Here is a 21,752-nt window from a genome sequence, read left to right on the forward strand (position 1 = left end):
TTCCTGGTTTAGTTCGTGAGTGTTCTGTTCAAAACAAGTGTGTTTAAATCAAATCAACCATCTGAACTACATAAAGTAACAATACACAGTAATGTACAGAAGTGTGGAAATGTATAAACTCACCTGCGTTCATCAACTTCAATTATCAACAAAACTACAAACACAGACACGGAACAGATCCGCACTCGAACAGAACAGGATCAGATCAGTTTCACTTCTGCTGAACTAAAGGGGGGAGAGAGAGAGAGAGAGAGAGAGAGAGAGAGAGAGAGAGAGAGAGAGAGAGACCAATTTCACTTCTGCTGAACTGCTTCTTCTTCTTTTGTGTTTATTGGCGGTTGGCTTACCAGCTTAAAGGTGCATTACCGCCACTTACTGTTTTGTGTTTGGAACAGGAGATTATACAGTAGGAATGAGGGAGAAAAAACTACATTTCTGTTAGATTCTTTCCGCTAGACCTGTTTCTGTTAAGAACTTGTTGATGTAATAACTTATCCTCCCTACCTCTTTTCCTAAGAGTCCTGATAATGAAAGATCATTATGTTTTGCCCGCTGTACTGACTCAAACAGTTGTGTTCTATTGGTACTATATTGCTTACAATTGAGGAGTATATGTTCTACTGTTTCGGGTTCTTTACAAAAGCTACACCTTCCGGTTGGATGTTTGCCTATTTTCCATAAAGTATAGTTAAGTCCTGTGTGACCTATTCTTAGACGTGTGATGATGTTTTCTTCTCTCCTTCTAGAACCTGCCATTCTCCCAGCTCCAACCTGTCTTTGAATATTGTACATATGTCTTCCAGTTTCAACAAAATCCCAGAGCTCCTGCCATATTGCATATGTACATGTTCTAATTATGGCCTTAACTTCATTTTTGCTCAAAGGTACCGGTAGATTTATTTGTTTTAATCTAGGGTTTGTTTGGCTAGGATATCTACTGTTTCATTTCCCTCCACTCCTACATGGGCAGGAACCAGGGCCGGCGCCCCCCCCCCCCCAAATTGTGTCTTTGCCCCCCCAAGCACAATGCAAGCAACGGCTATTTTTAAAATTATCTCTGAACCAATCACAAAAATGCATTTTGTTTTACAGTGTGAATATATTTCCTTGCTTATTCCTGATTGGCTCTTTGAGTCATAAAAAAATCGGCAGACTGCCCCAAACAGTTCAGTTCGGCAGTATATGTTCTGTTAGTGTGAGCGAGAGGCAGGTATACTGGTAAACACTCTTCTGAGTTTAAACTGACTTCCACATGGTAATATTTGCTTAACTGTGGTTTTTCGTTGCTTTAATGTTACTAACCTCTTACATAGGTGTTGCTTAAATTATTTTATTAGCCGTTAGCGGTTAGCGGTAATTCTTTGTTCTGAGTTCATTTTAGAATACAGGCTCAGCTAAAGGTTTTAGATAATTGTATCCACAGTGTGCATATAGAGATTTCATTTTTTGTATATAGTTTGTTTGGTTACGTTATTTTTAACTTGGCATTATTTTTACATGACCTTCTCGTTGCAAGGCAGGAGTGTTACTGCCACAATATAAAGGTGTATAGTTGTGTTCAATGAAAATATGATTACTGTTGTTCATTTGCACTTATAGTCTTTACATAATTTGTTATACTGTGCATAAATACTGCATTGTACCAGTACGTTTCATAACATCAATAAAAACTTCAATACTTTACCAGATTTTTTACCATTAAAGTGCAGTAGATAGGAAAATTTTCCTTATTTTATGTACTTTCATATTTTTTTCTTTTTCAAAATAGAAATGTGACGAATATCCCCCCCCCCCCATTTTTTTTTTTACAGAATTAGTATTCTTTTGCTTTCTTTATATTTTCATTTCCCAATAATATAAATATTCTCACTCATTCCTATTTCCACGTTTGAATATTCTCAGTCTGTGTGTAGGTACATTTGTCAGCTTTGACTTAAATTTGTATTAAAGCCTTTCAAGAAATAGAGTTGTTCTATTAGTAATGGCAATTTAATTAAGGGGGCGTATTAAAATGAAATACAATTAGATAATCTTTTTTCTCCATGTACATAATCAACATGTATTTTTTAATCATTGGGTTTTAAGTTTAAGTTCGAAAACATGCATTTTTATTTATTTACCTCATACATCACTTTAAGCCAGTATCAATAGCTTGGCTGTCATCATTCATGCACAAATCAAGCCTTGAATATATTTCTGGCTTCAAAAACATGACTATCAACATGCCCCCTCATTAGGTTTTACTGCCCCCCCAAGCAAAGCAGTCCAGAACCGGGGCTGGCAGGAACCCACAGAAAGCTGGTGGATATACCTTTATCTTTCAAATTGTGTAACATATATAATATTTTGTTAACAATATCTGTCCTGGCTGAGAATTTACCATACTTTATGCTTATCAGAGCTGAAAAACTGTCCGAAAGAATAACTGTATTATTTATTTCCCTTTTTTCTATCCATTGTAGTGCTAAAAATATGGCCAACAATTCTATGGAATATACTGCCAGATGGTCTGATGTCCTTTTCTTAATATGTACATTATTTATTGGTATATACACTGCCACACCTGTAATTCCTGTTTTTGGGTCTTTGGAACCATCTGTAAACACGAGAATAAAGTTTGAGTAATATCTATCTATGTATTTCTGTACTATGTCGCATGCAGGAATTTGTTTTTTAATTCTTTCTGAAGGTTAAGATCTACCTTTGGCAAGGGGAATAGCCAGGGAGGAATGTGGGACATTGGTACTGTGGGACTATACTGTAATTTATGTAATCCCATGCTTCTTGCCTTTGCATTGCCAATCCATCCAAAACTTTTATAATTTGTCTTATTGTGTTCCCAGCAATTTCTTATTATATTCTTGGCAGGATGTGTATCCCATTGTCCCTGTAGGTTAGCCCAGTATGTCATCATTAGCTTAATTCTTCTTATTCTTAGTGGCATTTCTCCCATTTCCACCTGCATTGCTGCTAATGAGGATGTTTTGAATGACCCACTACATATTCGCAACGCCTGGGCTTGTAATGTGTCTAGTTGCTTAAGGTTCGACTCTGCTGCTAACATATAAGCTACACATTTGTAATCAAAAACTGTTCTCATAAGTGCTTCGTAAATATTTTGCATTGATTTCCTACTTGCTCCCCAGTCCTGTCCTGCCATACATCGAAGTATGTTGTTGATTTTTTTACATTTGTTCTTAACTTTATCTAAATGTATGTGCCATGTTAGTTTTTCATCAAACCAAACACCAAGAAATCTAATAGCCTTTACTTGCTGAAGAGGTTGTTCGTATATTTTTATAGACATTGGTGTAATTTTGCGTCTTTTTGAGAAGCAGATTACTTGCATTTTTTGTTATGGATATTTTAAATCCCCATTTATTTGCCCATTTTTCTACTTCAGTTACAGCTGTTTGTACTTTTTTATTGGTATTTGTTATATTGCGGCCTCTAACCCACAATGCTCCATCATCTGCATATAAAGATTTCCCTACATTTTGTTCTACTTGAGAAAAAATATAATTAATCATTATGTTAAATAGCAGTGGACTACATACGCTACCTTGTGAAGTTCCATTCTCCACTGTATGCTTTTTGGAATGTTCTGTTCCTACTCTTACTTGTATTGTCCTGTTATATAAGAAGTCTAAAACCCAATTATATATTTTCCCACCAATTCCTAATGATTTTAATTTAATAAGTATTCCCTCTTTCCAAAGCATGTCATATGCTTTTTCAACATAAAAAAATACAGCTATAACTACTTCCTTGTTGGTCTGTGCTTTCCTGATGTCTGACTCTAAGCATAATATGGAGTCCATTGTGTTACGACCTTTCCGAAACCCACTTTGATATGATGCCATGAGCCTTTTGCTTTCTATAAAGTATGTTAATCTTTCTGAAACCATTCTTTCCATGATTTTACATAGGTGGGAAGTTATTGCAATTGGTCTATAATTAGAAGGATCTGATGGGTCTTTTCCTGGTTTGGGAATAGGCACTACGATTGCTTGTTTCCACACAGATGGAAGTTGGCCAGCATCCCAGCATCTATAATACAAACCTAATACTTTTACTAGTGCTTTATCCGTCATATTTTCTATCATTTTATAGCATATTTCATCTTTTCCGGGAGTGGCCTTTCTGGCACTAGTAATTGCTCTTCTTAGCTCAAACATATTGAATGGCATGTCTAATGTGTCTTCAGATGGTTTTACTTTTTCTAATATTTTTGGGTGATTCCTTAAGATTCTTTCTCTGCATTGTCTTGCTTCTTTTGTTAGGTTGTCTGAGCTATTCACTTTTTTAAAGGTTTGTGCTAGAAGTTCAGCTTTTTCTAAGTTACTAATAGCCAATTTATACTCACTATTCATTACCGGTAATTCCTAATTCTTTGTAACTCCCCCCATTCTTCTTATCATAGCCCATACATCTGATAATTTTGTATCTCTTCCAATTGTATTACAATATTGTCTCCAGAATGTGCATTTTCGTGTTTTAATTGTTTTTCTTACGACTGCCTGTGCCCTTTTGTACTGTATCAGGAAATCTTGAGAGTGGTGTTTTTTAAGTTGTTTAAATGCTTTATTCCTGGCTTTTATAGCATTACGACAATCTTCATTCCACCATGGCACACCTTTTATGTGGCCATTTCCCTTTCTCCTAGGGATTGTTGACCTAGCAGATTGGATTATTTTATTTGTTAGTATTTTGTTAAGTGTGTCTACATCCATCTGATTTCCCTCTTGAAGCTTCATAAGGGTTTCTTCACTTACCTGTTGAAATGCCTCCCAATCCGCATTCTCTAATATCCATCTGGGTGTTCTTTTATTTTCTTTATAATTATTTTTTATGCCAATTTTAATTATTATTGGGTAATGATCACTACCTACTGTTGATCTTTTCTTCACTTTCCATGAACTTATTCCTGCTATTGAGCTAGATACTAATGTTAAATCAATTGCTGATTCTGTATTATTTATACTATTGTATCGTGTTCCCTCCCCATTATTAATACACACTAAACCATGATCATTTATGAATTCTTCAATAACTGAGCCGTTTAGGTCTGTGTTATTACTCCCCCATAATGTATTATGTGAATTAAAATCTCCACACCATACTACTTTGTCTTGTAATTGTCCTGCAACTTCTTCTAATATGCTATAACTTAGCTTTCTACATGGATTGTAGTAGTTAACTACATTTATTTTATCCCTATCTGTCCAGATTTTAACCACAATTGCTTCATTTTCTTTAATTACTTTAATTATTTTATAGCTTATTTCACTTTGTATGAATATTACAAGACCTCCTCCTTTAGATTCCCTATCTTTCCTAACTGAAATGTATCCCTTTATATTAAAATCTAATTGTGGTTTTAACCAAGTTTCGCATATTACATTAGGTTTCTCTTCTAAATTCTCTATGTATTTTTTAAATTCCTGACCATTTGCTATTAAACTCCTTGCGTTCCACTGCAATATGACTAACATTAAGAGGAAGAACCAGCCCATGTTTGAGATGTTTGGGTATCTTCATTTAGTATGTCTCTTACTGTTTCCCAGAGTAGTCCTTTTATGTATAGGTATTTTTCTGCTGACTTAACGATTATTTTAATTCGTTCATTTCTACTTTTCGATTGCGCTGAACAATTAATTATCTCTGCCATGAATAATACAAAATCATTTTTATTTACCAACAAGGTTTCTTCTTTTATTATATCACATTTTTCACATTTCTCTATATTTCTGTTTCTATTGTCATTGTTTGTTTTTGGCACTTGTATGTTTCCTGCTACCTTCTTTACTGCATCAACATAGCTGATTCCTTGTGTGGTTTTGATACGTTGTACCTCAGCTGCTTTTTTACTCCCCTCGCAACCTCGGTAAGCTGAGCTGTGCTCTCCTCCGCAGTTACAACATTTAAGTTTTGTTCCCTCAGTGCATTTGCCATATTCATGATCCCCGCTACATCTACTACATCTACCACATCTCTGTTTTCCCTTGCATACTGCCGCTACATGTCCAAATTTTTGACATTTAAAACATCTCAGTGGTGGGGGGATATATAACTTTACTTCATAGCACATATATCCAATGAAAACCTTTTCTGGTAGCCTTTCTTCCTCAAATATGATCATTACGGAAAGGCTATCACATCTAATCCCATTCCTATTTGTTTTCAAACGTTTAACTTCTTTTATACGCACATTTGAAATGTTTTCTTTTACATCATCCACTGATATATTTAACGGAATCCCTGTGATAACTCCTCTAATCAGTTTCTTGTTACTTAGCATTGAGCACTTCACTTTCTTATCATTTATTTTATTTATTTTTCTTGCCCTTCCTTGTTGTCCTTCATCTCTACATACAATTATCAACGATCCATCTCTCAATATCCTGGCACTTTTTATTTCTCCAAATTCCTTATTTATTGCTTTAGTTAATTTTATTGGATTCCAGTCTCTGAATGAAGCCCCTTCTTGCAAAAATTTCACATTTACCTTATCCTCTCTCCTCCTCTCTGTTAAGATTGATCCTTTGTCGCTATCGCTATCATCCGATTTATTCTTCCGTTTCTTTTTCCAGCTACATCCCACTCTTCACAGCTCCCGCCAGCTATTTCCATCTCCCTCAACTCACTTCCTGATCCGTCACTTCCTTCTGCCATCTCCCAGCCTCCGAAGATCAGACTTTGATAGATCCCTGTTCTTTAAATAAAACAGGGTGCCACTCATACCTGATTGTCATCCCATTGATTGAAAACACCTGACTCAAATTTCACCTTCAAATTATCTGCTAATCCTGAAGATTCACTCACAGATATGTTATATTGGATCATTTTCCTCAATAAATAAATGACCAAGTCTAATATTTGTTTGATTTGAATCTGAAAATCTGATGAAGTTTTAGATCAAATTTATGCAGAAATATAGCACCACTGTAAAAAAAAGAAAAAAAGAAAAAGTCATGTATTTTCTAATTTTTTATTCGCTGTAAACAGCACCTACCGTACAACGAGATCCATCAAGGTGGCCCATGTCCAACCAGTGTACATGGGCAGATGCTTCTCAGGGGACAGGACAAGGCCAGGGCGTCCTACCTCATGTCAACGGTGAGTTTAATGAAGAAGGAGAAAAGCAATTTATCAGTTTATTAATACATAAATATTATAGGTAAGAACAACGTCTTAGGTTGCAAAATGCCTCTTCTGTAGAGTGAACTTTTTCATTTTAATTTCTGCTTTAACAGCACCCACCATACAGCAGGGACTGTCAAGGCGGTTCATACCCAATCAGTGCGCACGTAAGTTTGATCAGTTAGAATGAACAGCCCTACAACACATTAATCATGAATAGAAAATGGACTAGATCTTGTAAAATGATATTTTTTTTATTTTGCAGCTGTAGACAGAACTGTCCTGGAGGCACTGAGAGAGATGGACCTGAAGATAAATTACCTGACATCTCTTGTAGAATCTCTTGTGGGTGGTCGTCGAATTTTGCCCCCACAACAGCAAGATGATGAAGACTTGAATGTCATCCCTCTGGATTCAGTAGAAGCCCTAGAAAATTTAGAAGAAAGGCTTCTGAGCAACGGACTGAAGCAAAGGATGGTAAAGCTCATTTATTAATTATTTTCCATCAAATAAGACCATGACATGATTCACAAAGTATTCACAAATATTTCCTGTTGTTTTATATTTTTAAGTGTATGATAGCTTTAACTATAAAAATGTAATACAAATGCAAGAAAAAAAAAATACAAATAACATTTGGGTGAGTGACAATGGAGAATGTAACTTTATATATACGGATTCATACTTAATTAAAAAAAACCTTTAAATAAAATGCAAATAAGACATTTAATAGTAACAACAAAATGTATGAAGTTTATACATTTCTATTACTGTACATTATTTCAGATTAACATGCTGTCACTAAGTGGTGGACATACCATGAAAAAGACAATCTGGAGAATTGCCAGCAAGGTGTTCACCCCCAACCTTGCGAAAAGCCTTAACTGGTGCGGCAGGGGAGACAAGCGAGGTCTAAAACAAACCGCATGTGGACAAGTTATTATTGGTAAGTCATGATAAACAATTTACACCTAAAGAAACAATCAGAATGTTTATATGGAGCCTAATACACTGCTCAAAAAAATTAAAGTAACACTTAGAAAACACATCAGATCTCAATAGGAAAAAAAAAATCATGCAGATTATCTTTCCTGATATGGACTGGGTAATGTGTTAGGAACGAAAGGATGCCACATAGTTTAATGGAAATGATAATTATCATCCTAGAGAAGGTTGAATTCAAAGTTATACTCTCGTCACATGAGGCCGGGCACTGTCGTGCACCAGGAGGAACCCAGGACCCACTGGGCGCCAGTGGCGGATCTGCCAATTCCGGTGTTCTATGGCAAATGCCAATCAAGCTCTACGGTGCTGGGCTGTGAGCACAGGGCCCACTACAGGACGTGGGGCCTTCAGGCCACCCTCATGAAGCCTGTTTTGGTTGTTTGGTCAGACACATTCACACCAGTGGCCTGCTGGAGTTCATTTTGTAGGGCTCTGGCAGTGCTCATCCTGTTCCTCCTTGCACAAAGGAGCAGATACTGGTCCTGCTGAGGGGTACACCACAAACTTTTGCCACAATGCACCTGGTAACTCACACTGATAATTCTACAAACATGTCCAAACTGCACTCACGTATTCATACACCTAAACTGTAATGATAAACACATTGATAAGTCACGTTTATTTATTCATTCATTTAGTTTACAAACTGAAACCTACCGTTTAGAAAGCTGATCTCCGCCACGTGTCCTCCTCCTCAGGAGTCTTTTCACTACAAGTCAGTCACAGCGTTTTACTACCGGCTATTGGTCATGTGGTTTTCACGTGTTGTCAAAGCACATAGGATACAATTTGTGTAATTTGTACAAAAAAATCTACTTTACTTCAAATGGGGTAAAGCTGTCAGCAAATTTAACCTTCAATGTCCCATTTAATCTTATAAAAACTCAATAAAAGCTCAAATACAAATAAAGAAGACCCCGACAGCAACGTCATGTTTAAAACCATTCCCTTTTGTCAGATTAGGCTACGTTTTGCTTACATACAGCACCATTTATCTACTTTAATATAGCATAAGTGTAGCACTTATTTTGTGACTCTTAATACTGTTTTTTAATAACAGTTTCTCACATACAGCTGCCGCGATGAAAAATCCAGTACTGCCAGCGCCAACTGAGGCGGAAGCGGAGATCTGCTTAAAGGATTACTTGCGGCTGGCACCAGGAAGGAGACATTAATTTCTATTTTATTTAGTAGTTAATTGCTATTTTTGATTTGTTATTTGTGTTCATCGTAATTATTATTCTAATGTTTATTTATCATATATAAAAAATTTGATTCATGAAATCATATTTCACTTAATTTTGTGAGTGTCAAGGAACAATAATAAATAAGAATGTTACTACCACTGATTATAATGTCTGTTGTTTATAGATATATTATCTGTATTATCTAGGGCTGTCAAACGATTAAATTTTTTAATCGCGATTAATCTCAGAATTTCATATAGTTAATCGCGATTAATCGCATTAAAAAAAATCTGTGTAAATGTTATAGAAAACAAGGATTTTTAAGTGAAATGTTACAATTAAAATGGTGAACACATATTATGCTAAATGTACTTATGTTAAAAACTGCTGGGACAAGAGAAAACTGTAAGGGAGTTTTATTTACTCACATACTAGGCAGTAAATGTCAGATTGTAGGTTAGAATTTCTCCATCAGCAAACATTGTAGATCAGCGGTGCTTTAGGTGGGATAAGGCGTAGTTATTGTATCAGACTTGTCTGTGGTTGTATCGTGACGATGGTTTGATGGACGTTTCTACACGAAGTGAGTGTGTTTTGACCCTTTGGGGCTTCCATAGTTCATGAACTAACGTGCTCGACTCAGCTTTCCGGTATTCGGTACAGAAGAAGAAGTTAATTAAGTGTAATAAAGTGTTCTGCTCCCGACAACTTGTGAATATAGCGTGTATTTATTTCTTTATTATGCAAGTGCATCACTACCACGATCGGTTACATTATGTAAACAAACCGCAAATGAAAAACGGTGGCAAGTCCGACATTAAAACGTTTGTTCTACCAGCCAAGTGTCAACATGAACTAGAATTTGCGTTAATGGCACTAATTTTTTTAATCGCGTTAAATTGAGGTCGCGTTAATGCGTTATTATCGCGTTAACTTCGACAGCCCTAGTATTATCTATTATTATTATTATTGTTATTATTATTATTATTATTAAAGCAATACATGAGAGGGGAGTGCACACACACACACACGTTCAATTACATTCAGACGCTGTATTTTAGCTATACTGTACACATACACACCCCAGCTAGCCTTGTAATTGTGGCCCACTTCCGGCGCAGCTCCTGCCAGCCGAGCCTGCCGCATCTGGTTCAGTGCGGGCAGCTCGTGTCGGCTCTGACTCTTTTTGAATGACTGCCCAGAATCGGGCCAAATACACTGGCCCAAATCCGGATGCCAGATCTCCACCGACTCTCCCATAACTGGGCCGGAAGAGCCCCCAAAACACTGCGATACTATTTATTTCCGTTTTCTTCTCCTTTCACATCCGCATAGATAAAATAGTAGATTTATACTACAGATTAACTACAGATTGAGCAGCAGAAAGTATTTTATTAAGATAATTGCAACAAGCAGTATAATAATAATAATAATCAGAATATTAAAAAATAATAATCAGAATATTATAAAAGTGAACCAAAATGACAACTATATGAATATTATATATAGAAAATAACATATACACTGCCTGGCCAAAAAAAAGGTCACACACTCTAATATTTTATTGGATTTATTGGCTCCATTTTATAGCTTTGATTACGGCACGCATTCACTGTGGCATCGTTTCCACAAACTTCTGCAATGTCACAACATTTATTTCTGTCCAGAGTTGCATAAATTTTTCCCCAAGATCTTGTATTGATGATGGGAGATTTGGACCACTGCACAAAGTCTTCTCCAGCACATCCCAAAGATTCTCAATGGGGTTAATATAAAGGTTTTTATTTAAAAATGATACATCAGAATTGCTTGAAATTAACTGAGTAAAAACTACAGATGGTGTACTATCATTATGAAGTGGAATTATTGTGTGGAAACGAAGAAATTTGTTTTAATAACAGTCTAGAGTTAAAATAATAGAAAAATAACAATATAAAGGCCTTTATTTAAAAATGACACATCAGAATTGCTTGAAATTAACTGAGTGAAAACAACAGATGGTGTACTATCATTATGAAGTGGAATTATTGTGTGGAAACTAGAAAATTCTTTTTAATACCAGTCTAGAGGTAAAATAATAAAAATGTGGAAAAATAAAGGCCTTAATTTAAAAATGACACATTAGAATTGCTTGAAATTAACTGAGTGACATCTACAGATGGTGTACTATCATTATGAAGTGGAATTGTTCTGTGGAAACTAGAGAATTCTTTTTAATAACAGTTTAGAGTTAAAATAATAGAAATGTGACAATATAAAAGGCCTTTATTTAGAAATGACACATCAGAATTGCTTGATATTAACTGAGTGTAAACAACAGATGGTGTACTATCATTATGAAGTGGAATTGTTCTGTGGAAACTAGAGAATTCTTTTTAATAACAGTTTAGATTTAAAATAATAGAAATGTGACAATATAAAAGGCCTTTATTTAGAAATGACACATCAGAATTGCTTGAAATTAACTGAGTGTAAACTACAGATGGTGTACTATCATTATGAAGTGGAATTGTTCTGTGGAAACTAGAGAATTCTTTTTAATAACAGTTTAGATTTAAAATAATAGAAATGTGACAATATAAAAGGCCTTTATTTAGAAATGACACATCAGAATTGCTTGAAATTAACTGAGTGTAAACTACAGATGGTGTACTATCATTATGAAGTGGAATTGTTCTGTGGAAACTAGAGAATTCTTTTTAATAACAGTTTAGATTTAAAATAATAGAAATGTGACAATATAAAAGGCCTTTATTTAGAAATGACACATCAGAATTGCTTGAAATTAACTGAGTGTAAACTACAGATGGTGTACTATCATTATGAAGTGGAATTGTTCTGTGGAAACTAGAGAATTCTTTTTAATAACAGTTTAGATTTAAAATAATAGAAATGTGACAATATAAAAGGCCTTTATTTAGAAATGACACATCAGAATTGCTTGAAATTAACTGAGTGTAAACTACAGATGGTGTACTATCATTATGAAGTGGAATTGTTCTGTGGAAACTAGAGAATTCTTTTTAATAACAGTTTAGATTTAAAATAATAGAAATGTGACAATATAAAAGGCCTTTATTTAGAAATGACACTTCAGAATTGCTTGAAATTAACTGAGTGTAAACTACAGATGGTGTACTATCATTATGAAGTAGAATTATTGTGTGTAAACTAGAGAATTCCTTTTAATAACAGTTTAGAGTTAAAATAATAGAAATGTGACAATATAAAAGGCCTTTATTTAGAAATGACACATCAGAATTGCTTGAAATTAACTGAGTGAAATCTACAGATCGTGTACTATCATTATGAAATGGAATTATTGTGTGTAAACTAGAGAATTCATTTTAATAACAGTCTATTTTGAAAATAACGGAAATTTGAAAATATAAAGGTTTTTATTTAAAAATTACACATCAGAATTGCTTGAAATTAACTGAGCGACATCTACAGATCGTGTACTATCATTATGAAATGGAATTATTGTGTGTAAACTAGAGAATTCATTTTAATAACAGTCTATTTTGAAAATAATGGAAATATTACAATATAAAAGTTTTTATTTAGAAATGATACATCAGAATTGCTTGATATAAACTGAGTCACATCTACAGATGGTGTACTATCATTATGAAGTGGAATTGTTGTGTGGAAACAAGTAAATTCCTTTTAATAACAACAAAAATTAAAGAGCTAAGGTTAAATTTTCGTTGACTATAAATTTAAAGTAAAATAATAATGTCAGGTTATTAGCAACTCTTTTTTTTCAAAGCTTGAAATTGTATCCCAAATACAGTTTGCAGGATGAAATTGGTTTATTTAATTATTCAATTTTTAACTGATATGTTTATATATTTTTTTAATTATATATTTACATATTTTTTAACTGATACATTTATATATTTGTAACTGATATATTTATATATTTGTAACTAATATATTTATTTAATTTTAACTGATACATTTATATATTTTTAACTGATATATTTATATATCTTTAACTGTTATATTTATATATACACTATTTTAACTAATATTCATATTTTTAAGTGATATTTTCACTCATATTTTAACTGCTATATTCATATTTTTAAGTGATACATTTATATATTTTTAACTGATACATTTATATATTTTTAACTGATATATTTATAACTGATGTAGTCACGTTCAGGTCGTCAGTGACTTTTTTTTTTATCAGTTTTACCAGACGCTATTACTGTAATGTTTAGTATACACACATCCTTAGAAACAACGTGGGGGCTGATTTGACTGAACATTTCGAAGTGGAGGCTGGCTTGACCGCAGTTGCACTTTGTAGCTCTACACTTCCACTGTCATCCATTAGTTCCTCTGCATACTTTGTTAGCCCCCTTTTACCTTATTCTTCAATGGTCAGGACCCCCACAGGACCACCACAGAGCAGGTATTATTTAGGTGGTGGATTATTCTCAGCACTGCAGTGACACTGACGTGGTGGTGGTGTGTTAGTGTGTGTTGTGCTGGTTTAAAAGGATCACACAGCAGTGTTGCTGGACTTTTTAAACAATGAGTCTACTTACTGTCCACTCTATTATTATACACACCTGCTTTGTTGGTCCACCTTGTGGATGTACATTATTATTATTATTGTTGTTGTTGTTGTTCTTGTTGCTTATTGTAGCTTTTAAGTTAACGTTATCCACAGTATTCAATGAGCTTCAATTATTTAGCAGCTGTTGTCTAATGCTAGAAACTGTTAGCCTTTTAGCTAACGTTACCTGCAGTGTTTCAGTTCAGACTACCAGTTAACCTGAAACTCACTAGATACCCGTTTCCATTTCCAAAATGCTCTCTATCTTAATCCAAAACTCATTAATAGACTTTCTGCTTACATTTTGCTAAGTAAAAAGTTGTTAAGATTAAACGTTTATTTACCTAACACCAACGAACGATTAGTCCTCTTTTTCAACGGCTCGCGTCGCACTGTTGCTATGGTGACGTTGTTCCGCCGGGGCGCTGAATCAGAGACTAGACGCTGGGCCACAGCCGGACAACCAGCGTCGGCGCGCACTCGTTTCTACGAGCACCAGCAAAACCCAGCTGTGGTAACAACTGGGACAGATCTGGCTACATTGATTCTGGCCGATTCTGACACTCGGCCGACTGTGCCGATAGAAAAGTGGGAACTGGGCCAGATGATTGTGCTAGCTGGGACATAAGTCTGGAATGCAGCGTCTGAACGCCATTTCAGCATCCCAGCCTGTTATTTAGGAGATGTATTACAGATGAATAAGCGCTCTATTAAATGGTCTCGGATAGCTCTCATAAGCATCTCTGAGACGCAGGCATGATGATGACGTAGTAAGATTGATCTGGAATGCAGCAGCTGAAGATATTGCAGATGAGCAAACGCTGTATTAAATACGTATTCCAGACGAACTGGATTACATCCAACAGACGTCTCTGAGATGTATATGTGCTATCAGGGATGTGGAACACTATAGCACTACTAGTGGTATTATGATATTCAAGCTGGATGAATGGATCGAAATTAACATGTCATTTAAGGTGACTCTAAACTAGCACAAGCAATTGTGATGCTCTGTTGTACTGCACATGCGCTGAATGCTACCATCCTGAAACTGCTGTGTTTCTCAATCTTGGACCTCACACCGGGCCCCAAATAAAAGAAGTAAGGTCCCACCGAGATTTTAACTCAAATCACGGAATTCAGAGTCCAGAGTGCTAACCATTACACCGTGGAACCCTGACACTACAAGAACTAAACGTAATGATTCACCATTTGCTAAGTAAATAAAGCCAAAAAGAAAAATACACACAACTTCAGACTTTACTTTTACATCTCAAGTTATTTAAACTTATGTGATTGATATAATTGACTGAAATCAATTTTTAAAAAATTAGGTAATTTAGAAGTTTTAAACACTAAATAAAAGAAATTTTTAGTTAAACATTGCCACCCAGGTATCAAAATCACAACAAAACGTTCCACTGTTGGAAAATTGCACCAAGTTCAGGACGCAGTTGGACGGTAGATGGCGCTGTAAACAATGACTTGCCATTATTCTCTCTTTAGATCTTTGTGCATAATTCTACACTAAACCCATTCAACCAGCTGCATGGCAGCACAAAAACCATTAGAGTCTGAACACTTTCAGTGAAGTGCGTCTCAGTTTGTTCATGCTTTGTGAAAGCCTTTATGCAATGCTGATGTGAGTTATTTCTCCTGCTAAATTATTTAAATTGAATTAAGGTGATGAAGTTTTTACCCAGCAATAAAAAGTTATATTTAACGTAACTGTTCAGTACAATGTTTATTTTAAGTAGTGCCCTAAGTAGGAAGTTGGCGTCATTTGAGATGAGGCCGAGTCTGTACTCAAAATGGCAGACTGAACGAACTGGCAAAGTTAGCTAAGGAAAGAAATGCTCTGAATAAACCTTTATTGTATTTTGTACCTGCTGTTTTTCTCATGTGTTTCTCACACGCTTTTTTATCACCTTAATTGTGTTTTTTAAAGCTTTCTCAATTTTGCACGTAATGCTAAACGAATGTTTTTATTTGATTGGTTGTTGTGATTAGCATTTATTTTAAGGTGAACTATACGGCACTAGGACCCAGCAGCACTGTTATTAATAGAGCGATGGTTCTTTATATTTCTGAGCGGTACCGCATGTAAACTCTAGATGTCGCTGTTGCACTTTCTAAAATACTCCACACGAACATACCTGTACTTTAAGTGTCTGGACTCTCCCAGGTGTAGTAAATCAACAATTTAAACAAAGCGCAACAGTTTAGGGAAGGCCCTTTCCTGTTTTACATGAAGAGAAGTTGATTGAAAGAAGCTCCAGTGTCACAGAGCCCTGACCTCAACTTAACTTGGGATAAAACCTGGGCATTTTTGTCACATCCGGACGTGCACAAATTCCCACATATACACTCCAGAATCTTAATAGTTGTAGCCAAGTGGAGCTTAATGATCCAGTGACACTGACACACTGATATGCAGCCCCGGTTCTGGCTATGTTGCTTAGGCGGGCAGTGAGAAAATCCAGGGGGAGCAATGCCCACCCCAGTTGCTTTAGTTTCGCCCTAAGCTGGACTCGAATCTAGGGCAGAAAAATATGCGCTCTGCCCACTGCGCTACTCAAACAGCGGAGTAATAAACAGGTTGTTATGCTGATAAACCTGCGCACACACGGCGTCACCAAGACTAAAAGTGAACACTACTTTAAATAATAACTAAACACGTTCTAATTCCCACGGTAGCAGCAGTTTCCATCTGTTTCATACACATCACCCTGTCTCAGTCTAATCTGCAGCATTTCTCTCCCACTGATAAAAATACGGAACAAAACGCGTCCTGTAACAGTTAAATTGCGACTACGACTGCAACGGTACAAATACTAGTAGGTTTGATGTCGACTTTTTTTTATTGTTTTTTTTTTTTACTCAGTGACGAAAGTTATTTAAAATGTAGCAAAGTACAAATCTTAATACAAAACATACTTAAGTAAAAGTAAAATTACAGGTTGTAAAATCTACTTTAAAAAGTACAAGTACACAAAAAAACTACTCAATTACAGTAACACGACTAAATGTAATTTGTTACTTTCCACCTCTGTATAAGCCAAACTATGAAAATGTGTGAAAAACAAGTATAAGTAACATCTGTGCCAACATATAAAAGTAATAATACATTTTATATAAGTAACATCTGTGCCAACATATAAAAATAATAATACATTTTATTTATGGGCGCCTTTCAAAACACTCAAGGACACCTTACAATACAAAACATCAGTACATAATTAATTACACAGATTAAGGGTAGGCGAGTTTAAAGAAATACGTTTTAAGGCATGTTTTGAAACTAAGGAATGAATCAATGGTGTGAATGTCAGGAGGGAGAGAGTTCCAGAGATGTGGGGCAGAGTAGCTAAAAGCTCTAGCTCCCATATGAGGTAGACCAAAAAGGAGAGAGTTACAATAATCAATCACAATTCAACAAGAACATCAGCACTTCTAGGAGAAAGGAATGGACGTAGACGATTTATGTTACGTAAATGGAAATAAGCAGATTGTGTGATATTGTTAATATGTGCATGAAATGAAAGATTGTAAGTGGAAAGAGAGACGACTGAGTTCTTCATCATCACTGAGAATTTGTTAGATTTAGAGAGAGGAGATTTTGTACCTATAAAAAGAATTTCAGTTTTATCAGCATTTAATGTGAGAAAATTGTAAGAGAACCATGTTCTTAATTCTATTAGACAATCAGAGAGAGATGGAGGAGGAAGAGTAGCCGTGAGCACAGTGGACAGGTATAGCTCAGTGTCATCTGCATAACAATAAAATTGAATGTTGTATTTCCTAAAGATACATCCAATGGGAAGCAGGTAAATTATAAATAGTAGAGGCCCCAAGACAGAGCCCTGAGGGACACCACTAGTAACAGGAGTTACTGTGAACATACTGTACACGTCTAGAAATGTATGAAGAAAACCAATCAAGCACACTATCACCAAGACCAATATATGCTAGCCGATCCAATACCTTTTTTTTTCCAATTCACTTCCACTATTAACTGATAGCATTCACTTACATCAGGCTCTAAACCTCCTGGTTCCACCCACCATTCACTCCACTATAGATAATCACATTCTTTCCCAGTAACAGTTTAACCTGAAGATTTATACTTTTATTATTACTATTTACTTATTAATGTTTACTGTGTAATTAATGACCTATTAATTACACATTATAATTCATTCATTGCTATCCATTTCTCCCCAACACTCATTCTCTCACTATATTTTATATTTTTATATTTTAGCTTGTTTGGTACAATCTGATGACTCACACTTGTGTCTAAGTGCTGACGAATGAGCAAAGCAGCTCCAACACTATGAGCATCATTTCTGTAAAATGTGAATGCGCAGGTGTTTTTTGAAATTACCCAGTTGATTAAAACTCTTCTCACACTGTGAGCACTGATACGGTTTCTCTCCAGTGTGAATGCGCTGGTGGATTTTGAGATTACTCTGTGTAATAAAACTCTTTCCACACTGTGAGCACTGATACGGTTTCTCTCCAGTGTGAATGCGCTGGTGGATTTTGAGATGACTCTGTGTAATAAAACTCTTCCCACACTGTAAGCACTGATACGGTTTCTCTCCAGTGTGAATGCGCTGGTGTTTTTTGAGAGCACTCTGTATATTAAAACTCTTTCCACATTGTGAGCACTGATACGACTTCTGTCCAGTGTGAATGCGCTGGTGTTTTTTGAGATTACTCTGTATATTAAAACTCTTTCCACACTGTGAGCACTGATATCGATTCTCTCCAGTGTGAATGCGCTGGTGTATTTTAAGATGACTCTGTAAATTAAAACTCTTTCCACACTGTGAGCACTGATACGGTTTCTCTCCAGTGTGAATGCGCTGGTGTACTTTGAGAGCACTCTGTCCATTAAAACTCTTTCCACACTGTGAGCACTGATATGGTTGCTCTCCAGTGTAAATGCACTGGTGTGTTTTGAGATTACTCTGTACATTAAAACTATTTCCACACTGTGAGCACTGATATGGTTTCTCTCCAGTGTGAATGCGCTGGTGTTTTTTGAGATTACTCTGTACATTAAAACTCTTTTCACACTGTGAGCACTGATACGGTTTCTCTCCAGTGTGAATGCGCTGGTGTATTTTGAGCTTAATCTGTGTATTAAAACTCTTCGCACACTGTGAGCAGGAATACTGTTTTTCTCCAGTGTGAATGTGCTGGTGTATTTTGAGAGCACCCTGGGTACTGAAGCTCTTTCCACACTGTGAGCACTGATATGGTTTCTCTCCTGTGTGAATGCGCTGGTGTACTTTGAGAGCACTCTGTCCATTAAAACTCTTTCCACACTGTGAGCACTGATATGGTTTCTCTCCAGTGTGAATGCACTGGTGTACTTTGAGAGCACTCTGTCCATTAAAACTCTTTCCACACTGTGAGCACTGATATGGTTTCTCTCCAGTGTGAATGCGCTGGTGTGTTTTGAGGTAACTCTGTTCATTAAAACTCTTTCCACACTGTGAGCACTGATATGGTTTCTCTCCAGTGTGAATGCGCTGGTGTTTTTTTAGATTACTCTGTACATTAAAACTCTTTCCACACTGTGAGCACTGATATGGTTTCTCTCCAGTGTGAATGCGCTGGTGTATTTTGAGCTTAATCTGTGTATTAAAACTCTTCCCACACTGTGAGCAGGAATACTGTTTTTCTCCAGTGTGAATGTGCTGGTGTATTTTGAGAGCACCCTGGGTACTGAAGCTCTTTCCACACTGTGAGCACTGATATGGTTTCTCTCCTGTGTGAATGCGCTGGTGTACTTTGAGAGCACTTTGTCCATTAAAACTCTTTCCACACTGTGAGCACTGATACGGTTTCTCTCCAGTGTGAATGCGCTGGTGTATTTTGAGCTTATTCTGTGTATTAAATCTCTTCCCACACTGTGAGCAGGAATACTGTTTTTCTCCAGTGTGAATGTGCTGGTGTATTTTGAGAGCACCCTGGGTACTGAAGCTCTTTCCACACTGTGAGCACTGATATGGTTTCTCTCCAGTGTGAATGCGCTGGTGTATTTTGAGAGCACCCCGGGTACTGAAGCTCTTCCCACACTGTGAGCAGACGTTTCCTTCTTCCTGTGTGGGACTGAGAGAGGTGTTAATGCTGACAGTACCAGAGGACGTTTGCTGATTACTGGAGCTTCTGGTGGGCGTCAGATCCTCATGTTCAGTCTTAATCTTCACCAGAGTCTCATATTTATCATGGTTGCAGCTCTTGATGTGATTGTGGAGCTGATTTTGGGTTGTAGAGGAACGTGGACACGAGGAGCAGCAGAAATCCTTGTTCAGTTCTGAAGCAGAAAATAATCAAATACATTTATAACATTATAAATAATAAATACATTTATAACATTATAAATAATCAAATAAATTAATAACACTATAAACAATCAAATACATGTATAACACTATAAACAATCAAATACATGTATAACACTATAAACAATCAAATACATGTATAACACTATAAACAATCAAATACATGTATAACACTATAAACAATCAAATACATGTATAACACTATAAACAATCAAATACATGTATAACACTAAAAACAATCAAATACATGTATAACACTAAAAACAATCAAATACATGTATAACACAAATACATTTATAACATTATAAATAATCAAATACATTTATAACACTATAAATAATCAAATACATTTATAACACTATTGTAAGAAATCCCGACGCTGACTCTCCCTCTGTGACGCGCTCCCTTAGCCCCGCCTTCTAATCTGCGCGCTTTCCATTCACAGGGTGCGGTTCATTAGTTCCGGGTTCTTTCCTTCTCTATTTAAGGTTTCCGTTTTCACTGTTCGAGTGCGAAGTATTTGATTTGCCGTCATACCGAGCGATTCTCTTTCCAGTTACCTTTTCTCCTGCGACTTACTTCCGTGTTTATCTACGTCGGGTGAGTGTGTGCGTGTGTGCGTAGCGTGTTCAGTTTTACGTTAGTCTTGTGTGTTTCCCAGCGTTCTCCTTCACACGCGCCCCTTATCCTTTCCCTGTTCTCCTTAGCATTTAGTTAGCCTGTGTTTAGGTGTGTGTGTGAACTGTCCTGGTCTCTGTATTGTTGCTCCAGTGTTTTGTTTGTTTAGATCCATAGGTTTCTCACTCCTTTCCCTCTTCCTCTATCGCTGTTTGTTTGGAGCATTATTTGTCCTCACAGGTGGTTTGTGTTCGGCCGGCTGGGGTTGAGTTAGGTCTCACCCTAGCCCGCTCCTCCGGCGCGTCCCTACCTGTGCTTGTGTAGTTCGTTCTGTTCTTTTTTTTCCTTTTCATTAGCATTTCTCTCTTTCATACTAACATCCTCTCTGTCGGTGAACTAACGCTCTCTCTATCTCCCCCTACTAACTCTCTTACTTTTTCCCTATCCCTCGCTCTCCCTGTACTTCTCTCTCACTCTACTTGCTCTCGGTCCCATCCGTTGGCCGCCTCGTTCAGTTCACCACCTCTCTGTCTCTTACTGTCCTATCTAGGTTTTTCTGTTCTCCTGCTTCTCTCTCTCTTTGCTTCACCCTATTCTACAACTGTCGTGGAGTTTGTGATTCTCTTCTAAGCCTTCACCATTTGTCAGTATAGTCCTCTCCCTTATCTCTCTGTTAGTTCATAGTAACATTGTTTTTTCCTCTCAAGTATTTCCCCTTTTCTTTCGTCATCCATTTTTGTTTTGCCCTGCTACCTCCGACCGTATCTTTGTTCCTGTTGTTCTCTAATAAACGTTACGTGTTCTGCATCCTCGTCTCCAGACCACTCATTAAGCAATTGATGACAACTATAAATAATCAAATACATT

General features: G+C 36.3%; 2 protein-coding genes across 2 annotated transcripts in view; one reads left to right on the plus strand and one right to left on the minus strand.

The window, feature by feature from the left end:
* Nucleotides 1-21,752, plus strand: part of LOC134326291 (zinc finger protein 420-like) — a gene marked incomplete at its 3' end in the record, with an annotated part of 192,081 nt that overhangs the window by 97,846 nt on the left and 72,483 nt on the right. The window lies entirely within an intron of this gene.
* The window catches only part of LOC134327050 (zinc finger protein 658-like), a 52,706-nt gene continuing 49,084 nt past the window's right edge, over nucleotides 18,131-21,752 (minus strand). The window contains exon 4 of the mRNA XM_063009125.1: nucleotides 18,131-19,955. Coding sequence (XP_062865195.1) covers nucleotides 18,252-19,955 — 1,704 coding nt within the window. The 3' untranslated portion in view covers nucleotides 18,131-18,251. The remainder of the gene's footprint in view (nucleotides 19,956-21,752) is intronic.

The sequence above is a fragment of the Trichomycterus rosablanca genome, chromosome 14 (assembly GCF_030014385.1).
Source record: "Trichomycterus rosablanca isolate fTriRos1 chromosome 14, fTriRos1.hap1, whole genome shotgun sequence".
Classification (NCBI taxonomy): Eukaryota; Metazoa; Chordata; class Actinopteri; order Siluriformes; family Trichomycteridae; genus Trichomycterus; species Trichomycterus rosablanca.